The following is an 8,503-nucleotide window of genomic DNA, read 5'->3' on the forward strand; positions in this document are numbered from 1 at the left end:
TGGCTACAGATCCCCACCTTGGCAATTTTCATCAGACCCCTGTCAAATCTTCACATGATGGTATCTCGAGAACTATTAAATACAATCCTCTTACTTACTACCACTATTAAGTTGCTATTTTAAAACAGATAAATGAGTAAGCACATAAATTTTTTACCTATATTAGAGAAGCCAGAGCTAACTGAAATTTTAAAACAAACAAAAAACCCCATAGCTGATGGTCTTTGAAGCTTATCTATCAGTTACCATATTTTCTCAACACTCAGTGCTTTGTCAAATTAACCATCTTGAATACGGCATACTGTTTGTAACCATATTAGAGCACATGGGGGTCTTAAAATCTTTTAAGTCATAAGAAATGTTGATAAAAAGCCACATGCATACTAATTTCTAATTTAAAGACAGCACAATAAATCGGAACATTTTACTTTGTTGAATCAAACAAGAAAGGTTAAAGACTAAACTTAAAGTATTTCAAGCACTTAAGTTTTCTAGAATCCAAGAATGCACATCACGCACACACAATAGAGCCAAAGCAGCGTGCTTAATGAAACGTTTAATACAGATAGCAGTTTGCACAATTACCTGCAGGTAACTTGAAAGCCATGCCATAATCCAGCCTTAGGAAATTAAATGCTTGTCTTGTCCCATCATGCCCAAGTATTGCATAACACAGGATAGCTAACAATGGAAGGTTAAGAACTTTGACTGCGTTGTACTGCTCCTCCTTCTGTGTCATACTACTGAAAAAATCTGCATTAATTGCAGACCATATTATTCTTAAAATCCAGAGCTACACTGACTGCATTTCATAGAAGGGCTTGGTGTGAAGCTAAAATCCAGCTGATTTAGAGGATGTTAAGTTCTAGGGCATAACATCAATATATTTGGGAAAAAAATACAGTGCTGAGCAACTGTAGTCTGCACTCTGCTAATTTTTTTCTGGCTATTTAAAATTAACTTGACAGTCATTAAGTAAAACAACTTTACTTGTCCCAGTTCAATCCCTAGTGGACAAAACACGCACTACAGGACCCCTCAATTTCGCTTAACAAGACTGCCAGACTTGTGAGAGGAACAGTTAAGAACACAGGATGTATTTTAAAACCATTTTCACTATCAATAAGACTGTGTCATGAGTGCCATTCATTACACTCGTGTTCCCAGTGATAAACTTTCTATCAGAACCAAACCAAATACTCCACAAAATTTCAAAAGGACAAGCAGGAAGAGTACCAACCAAGCACAGTATCTTTTTGAAATCCGTTTTCAACGCTCCTCACAATCAATTTACATACACAGATAAAACAGTAATTTCTCCGCATTTGAAAAAAATACTATTACACCCTATATCGATACAATGTGCTTTCACATTTGCATGACTCACCTCAAAATCACCTACTTCCAGCAATGAATAAGACACACGCAAGTCTTTCAGTACTCTAACCATTTTCAACTGTTCGTTTTATATACTTTTCATAATATTCAGTTTCTGCTTTGTAAGAAATTACCAACTTACCTGGAAAGTTATAATTTTAAAACAAATCTTACTCCTTCACTAGTCAACCACACTTACTACAGCAAAACCCAGAGTGATCTGCAGTCTACAGACACTTACTAAAACAAATGTGCAGTTTCAGTGTTTTTAAATAAACACCTTACCTTGCCTGTCTTGTGATCAAACCAGACAAGAGCATGGTTCCTGGACAGCACCTTGCAGTCAAATGTGGCGTTGTTCTGGGCTGGCCGGCAGCGAGCCACGGAGCGGCCGATCTTGACGGGCTCGTCCAGGTAAACATGACGCTCCTGAAACGGGTGGGAGTTCGGGCGGCAAGTGAAGATGGCCAAGGCTGAAGGCATCGAGGACAGATTGCGGTTGCCACACCAACCAGAGATGAAGAGAGCCTCTTCTGATGCAGACTGTCCTCCACAATTTTTAAAACACCTCCACAGCAACTTTATATTAAAGCAGGACAAATATTATCGTATGAGAGGCCTAACAACCCATTGTTTCAGTGTGTAAACTAATTCTGGCAATAATCCAGTGAAAAAGCCCCATTATGTCTCTTAACATCAGCAGTGGCCCAAAAAAAGTCTAAAACATACAACTTTCAATCCATCCTCCTCTGGAAGAATAGGAATAAGCATCTGATTCCTTCAGAGAGAAGCAAAGGCCCCGTGAAAGAAGGATACAATGTCTTAAATCCAAGTAGATGAGTCATACAAGTACTTTTGTTCGTAACCTCAACTGCCTTCTTTCCCCCCTCCTTCCGTAAACAACACTGACCAAAAGTCTGACCAATGCAACATGGAAGCAAGGAAAGGTTTAGGGAAGGGGGATGAAGGAGTAAGATTAGCGTCCTCTCTCACAGGGCACAGATCAGGAACTGGAAGGTGAATACAAAGCCCTCGCTTCACAACAGGGACCTACTGCTTTACACAGCAATCCGCATTTCACCATCTTCATGTGTTAAACCCCAGCAGAATAGGTGGTCCTCGATTTAGGATGCAGTGCGAGAGCTACACTGTTTTTCTCCCCTACACCAGATAAAGCTAAACTGGTCTACAGCTTCTGGGAGCCGCTCAGATAAGGAACTTGATAAGGCATAGAGAGGCTCCCAACTCTCCTTCTCCCGAGGACAAACCAACGCGTGGGAAGGGTCCTTGGGGCCGGCCTGCGAGGCGCGCTGACAGGTCGCTCCCCGGCGGCGGCTCTGGCTGGCGGCGGGGTCGGTGTGCGTCCCTCGGCGGCGGCTCCGCAGGGGCGGACGGCGGGGGCTGCCCCGGGAAGTCCCCGCCAGGAACCCCCGGCGCGGGGCGCGGCGGCTCCGCTCAGCCCCTCCGCAGGTGGCTACGCATGAGGCGGGCCCGCTGCGCACCCCCGCGCTCTCCGCCCGCCCAGTGCGGCTCCGCTGCCCCGGCGGCGGGAGAGGCCTGGCGGCCGGGCCCGGGCGCTCCCGCTCGGTCGCTCTGCCGCTCAGGCGGCCACCGGCCGCGGGAACTTTCCTCCGACCTGCGGGGCCGAAAACAAACCGGGTCAGCCTCGTCTCTCAGCGCGTCTCGCCGCGTCCCCTCAGCCCCGCATCGCGCGGCCCCGCGGGCGGCACGGGGCGCACCCCACTCCCCCCTTACCTTGCGCGCAGCCGCCGCCATAGCGCCTGGAGCCCTTCCCGGTGTGGCCGCGGCGGCGGGGCCGGGGCGGGGCGGGGCCGGGGGCAGGCGGCGTGCGCACCGGCGGGTTCCGCGCATGCGCGTTGCGCGCGGTGAGGCTGCGGCAACTGGGGGGCCCCGCCCCGCTCCGGGCGCGCGGGGAGGGGGCGGCGGGATGGGCCGGGAGGGGAGAGGGGAGAGGGGAAAAGGGAAAAGGGCTGCTCCTCCTCCTGGAAGGGCACGGCTGGGACGTGTTAGCACGGGGCAGGTCGCTGAGGTGAGTGAGCCGCGGCCCCGTGCCGTCGCTTTGCCGTCGCTGTGCTCAGCTCTGGGAGGGAGGGGACGAGCGGGGGCCGTCAGCCCTTATAAATAAAGGGGAGGGAACGGCGTGAAGTTGTGTCAGGGGAGGTTTAGGTTGGATTTTAGGAGAAGGCTCTTCACCCAGAGGGGGGTCGAGCACTCGAATAGGCTCCCCAAGACTGCCAGTTCACAAACCTTTTGGACAACGCTCTCAGGCACAGGGTGGGATTCCTGGGGCTCCCTGTGCAGCGCCAGGAATTGGACTCGATGATCTGACTCCAACTCAGAATATTCTGTGGTTCTGTGAAAGAGTGGAGCTTAGAGCAGGAGCTGAGGTGACACGTTCTCAGCAGAGCTTGCATGGGAAACTGCAGGAGTCTCCTGAACATCCGCCTGCTTTCCCTGTGCGCTTCTGGTGGTTTTATGATCCCAGATTAAAAACCTAGCGAGCCGCAGTGTGGTGTGATGTGTCCTGGGGCGGGAGGAATGCTGGCCATGTTTGCCATGTCTTGTTTCAGGTTGGCAGCTGGAGCAGGGGGACTCTTGGAGCAGTGGCTGCAGGGACAGGACTGAGGTGGGGTCACTGGTGCTGTGTCTTCCCTCAGTACGTCACGGAGCATCATCCAAGGTCATATTTATGCCCGTTTTGTAGAAGCCAAGGAAAGGTCGCTTGTCAAGGTCATATGGTAGGCTGGTGCCAAACAAGTCTCTCCAGTCCAAATACATTCTTAATTCCATCATTGCCTGTAAAGCAAACAAGTGGAAATTGTGTGATATAAGATAGATGCTGGTAGTCGTGCCAGCACTATAATTACCCTGTGACAAGGTGTTAGGATTAGGGATATGGGAGGGTTCTCTGATGGCAGAAAGAGCTGGCAGCCGTGGAGGACAGGAGCGGAGCTGGGCCAGGCAGTTCAGGAGTGGATGAAGGGAAAGCAGCGATCAAGGTAAGGCAGTGCAGTGTGTGAGACAAAGCACAACTGGTGTGTTCTGAGTTGTAGGACAGTAAAATCTCAGGGCTGCCTTCATTTTTTTTTCCCTTTCTTTTTGACTGCACTGTGATTTGGGGAGGGGGTTTGATTTGTTACAGACTAATTTTCGTCCAACAATCCAGTGAGAAAAAGACAGCAAAACCAGGCTGTAGCATCTGTGTTTGAAACAAAGAAATGAAATCCAAGATTAAAGACAAGTCTGATTTTATGAAGACAAAAACAAACAACTGATAGGTGGAAGCTTTAGAACTGTTTATCCATAGTTTTAATTCTCCTGACAGGGGCAAAAAAAAAATCTCGCACACCACTCCGTGGCTTTCATCAGCTTATGAGATTGTACTACTGTGATAAATATAATTGTAATTTACTTTTACTAATTGTTTTAATAAGTGCAAATTCAGTGTGGCTGTTGCTTACAGCACACAAGGTGCCATAACTAATCAAAGGGAGAAGGAAAGGGGTATAAAAAGAGGATGGAGAAAGTGAGAATAAATTTAGGTCCATTAGGAGTTATATTTGAGAGAACCAGTTGCAAAAGTAGAAATAATTGAGAGCGCTTTGGAACTGCAAAGTGTAAAAAGTTGGGAGCAAAGGGTACTACAGGTGTTGGAATTAAAAGAATGTTTCTGAGAGCATTTTCTGTATTTTTGTCTGCATGTTTAATGGAGAAAGGAGACTGAAAGTAAAATTAGAGATGAAGACGATCCATTACCATCTATAGGACCTAAGAGAATCAGGTAAAACAATAAACTAAGCAGTGGATAACTTTCTCTGATGTTCTCTCTAAGTATTTATAATAACATAATAATAATGTAAGTATGTAATTTAAACTGTAAGCCACTGGAATACTATGTTTGCCTGAACCCTACTTCATCCCCTGGAGAAATTGGACTCTGACAATCTCTCAGGAAAGCAATGGTATGTGCCAGCTGCCTTTCTAGTTCTCTTTGGCACTGCCGAATGGCTCATGTAACAACTGAGCTGTACCCACTGCTCATCGAGAACATTAATTTGAGCCTTCCTTCTCTGCATGCGTGCCAGCTCTCAGAGGAGCTGCATGGGTGTAGTTACCCTCAGACTTTTTAACTCCTATTTCAAATTGCTTGATGAGTTCAGAAGTTATCAGGGGCAGAGTCATAGGCTAAAATGAAAACATAGAAAGCAGTTGCATTCTGAAATGAGGATCCAATTATCGTATGGGTATTCTATGAAATGTCTGCTGCTTACTAGAAAGTGTCCTTCCCAGAACTGTGGAGAGCAACAGGTGGATGAGGATTTCTGTGTGAAGTGCTCGGCCGCTGTGCTGTGCTCAGAGGAGGAGGAGAAAGAGGAGGAGGAGGGAGGAAATGTCAGCCCCTGCTTCGTTTCTACAAACGCTGTCACACAGCTGAACCAGGCAGAGTACCTCGCAGCCATGTTAAGTAAGGGCAGCACGATCCCACTGTGTCCATCCTTTTTCCGGGCAGGAAGTCCATGAAAATGTTATGATAGCCATCATAGCTGAGGGTAGAAAGAGCCCTCTCCATAGCCATCTTGGGTAAGGGAAAGGGAGAGGAGGGGACTGTCACTGTCACATTTGTCCCCTAAAGAGCTGGTGGCTGTTTCAGGAACTTAAAATGCAGCTGAGGTAGTTTATGTGCATACCTGAAAAACATCTGGATTTTGGCTTGAGGGTGTCGAAGTTGTAATGACTTGATGAAAAATGAGGTCTTTTGCTGATGGAAGCCTATCGTGAATTCTGAGGTAACTGTAACTGACTCAAAAAGAAAAGCACCAAGCAGCATTATAGGCAACTCAGTGCCACATTTCTGAGTACTGTGCAATGATGATCCAAAGGGCTACCACAATAATTAATATGTATCAGACTAAGTTTTCACTGCAGAGGTATGAACCAGTTGCTTAGTGGGAGATGTTGATTCCAGAGAAATTGTTACATTTAGAATGACTAAGGCATGTCATGTATAGCAACAGTTCCGTTTCTAGTGTAAAAATTGAGATGCAAACTGATAGTGAAAGCTGAATAAACAGGTAAAGTTGGAGATGCAGTTTTCTACTGAGTTCTCATCCCTGAAATATTCATCAACAATTTATCCAATCAATTTTTTACTGATTTTCAGAAATACAACAAATTCCATGTATAATTGCCATACCACATTTAAAATATGACAGTCTAAGAAGGCATTTACTGCTGTATAGACCGGTGTGGAAACGTAAAGCAGAGTTTAAACTGTTACTTACATCCTTATGTATCTTTTGCAAAACAAGCTTGCCTCAGAAGTAGCTTCTAAAACATTCTGAACCAAGCTGCCAAAAAGTAAGGAACTGTTTCAGAGAAGTTTTCTCCAGTGTTTAAAAAATTGATTCTAATTATCACCCCAGATTTAGTGAACCAGTTACACTTTTTTATTTTAGTGCTATTATTGTTCTTTAGTTTCAGACTTATTTTCTGTTCATGATCTTTTAACTCTGACTGGTTATGTAAAGAACGATTACATTATTTTTCAGCATTAGTTTTGAAAAAATAAGCAACTTAGCCAGTTTAATCCTCTCTTGTCAGGTAGGTTCTCCATTTATTCCATTTTCTTTCAGATCCTTCCCTGCTCCTATTTCTGGTTTGCATTAAAAAAAAGATACAAGTATCCAGTATACAAATGAGTGTCTTACCAACATAATAGACAATTACATTAATGCAATATATGTAGTAAGCATATACTGAATATACTATTCAATTTACGTTATGTAACAAATATGAATGTTATACAATGATTTAAAATATATTATTTATGTACTATATATCCTATCCATTTATATATACAATGTACATTGCATAGTATGTTGATAATATATGTATTTGGTGTATATACATAAGTATAATGTAACATACATACCATTAATACATGTTATGCTAATACATAACTAATTTTACATGCAGTATTTTTTTCATTTCAAATCAAATCAGGCAAGTTAATGTATCTGGCATTTTCACTGCTTTATCATTTTAGCAGAACAGTCATCATGTGACCAGCTCTTATTTGCTTTTCTATTAATATATCAATTAAACAGTCAATATTAATACTGACTTTTTGAAATGTTTGATGTTTTCTGTGGCTGTTTGAAAAATAGAAAAGGTGCTTCAAAAATAATTACAACCTTTTTTTTGTGTGTGTTTATTTGTTTTAAATGAATGTATTTATTAGACCAAATCTAATTTTCAAGTACAAATAAAATACTGCTTTAAACTGAAATCTCGAGGCGGGGGATGGAGGGGGAAGGTGAGATGAGCAGATGATGTTTATGCAGTTCTTTGGTGTTACTCTGTGGATGTGAGCAGTCTGCACAGTCACTCCCTGCTGAAGCTGATGGAACCTGGCCAGCCAGCAGCCAACACAACATTTGCTGCTACCTGATAGAAAGCATCCTGCTGAGAGAGGGGGGGACAGAGCCATGGAGATCACAGCTGTAGGAGCAAGATAGAGCATGGAAAAAAGGAAGGCAGGCTCAAACACTGAACAGTTGTGGATCTTTAGAACCCAGCTGTCCCACATAGGCCTTTGCTCATTTTTATTCTAGCAACTGACATCACAGGGTGTGCTTTTTCTAGAAGTCTCTCTTGTCCAAACCCTTCCAAATATTAACAGATGGCTGTACTTCTGCAAAACTAGGCTGAGTTCATGGAGCTTTGTAAGGGCACATTCCATATGCAGAGCCCTAGTGTTTCATGAGGCTTTATTGCAAGAAGTAGCAAAATGCTCTCAATTAGTAGGTTCCCAACTCTGAATCAGTCTATCTTTTGTCCTGCACTGAGACTTCTTGAAGCAGAAAGCAGTCTCAGATGTTTCTAAATGTTGCAGAAATATTTTTTTTCTTAACGTACATTCTTTCTTAATTGAAGAAGATAATCACAATTTATCAAAACTAAAATGTATATGAAATGGCTAGGTGAAAATCTTTCTGAACCAGCATTTCCCTAGTATTGGGAATGTCTCCAGTGGGTGAGAATCCTTTCTTCAGTACTTACCAAAGATTGTGTGTCTATTCTCTTAACTTTCTTCTGCCAAAAC

At 44.0% G+C, this 8,503-nt stretch overlaps 1 protein-coding gene and 1 long non-coding RNA gene across 25 annotated transcripts in view; one reads left to right on the forward strand and one right to left on the reverse strand.

Annotated features, from left to right (window-relative positions):
* Nucleotides 1-3,210, reverse strand: part of SLMAP (sarcolemma associated protein) — an 84,484-nt gene extending 81,274 nt beyond the window's left edge. For 23 of the 24 annotated variants that reach the window (XM_032120374.1, XM_032120365.1, XM_032120357.1 and 20 more), the window contains exons 1-2: nt 3,133-3,210; nt 1,663-3,013 (exon numbers count right to left, since the gene is read on the reverse strand). In XM_032120374.1, coding sequence (XP_031976265.1) covers nt 1,663-1,860 — 198 coding nt within the window. In that variant the 5' untranslated portion in view covers nt 1,861-3,013; nt 3,133-3,210. Of the gene's footprint in view, nt 1-1,662; nt 3,014-3,132 lie in introns of those variants that run through there. The other variant, XM_032120378.1, reaches the window with a different exon arrangement.
* A 134-nt stretch (nt 3,211-3,344) lies between these two features.
* On the forward strand, nt 3,345-7,588 carry LOC116449181. Its single transcript, XR_004242266.1, has 3 exons — nt 3,345-3,427; nt 3,969-5,179; nt 5,689-7,588. It is a non-coding gene; the product is annotated as an uncharacterized LOC116449181 (long non-coding RNA).
* The last annotated feature ends 915 nt before the right edge of the window (nt 7,589-8,503 follow it).

The sequence above is a fragment of the Corvus moneduloides genome, chromosome 11 (genome assembly GCF_009650955.1).
Source record: "Corvus moneduloides isolate bCorMon1 chromosome 11, bCorMon1.pri, whole genome shotgun sequence".
NCBI classification, from domain to species: domain Eukaryota; kingdom Metazoa; phylum Chordata; class Aves; order Passeriformes; family Corvidae; genus Corvus; species Corvus moneduloides.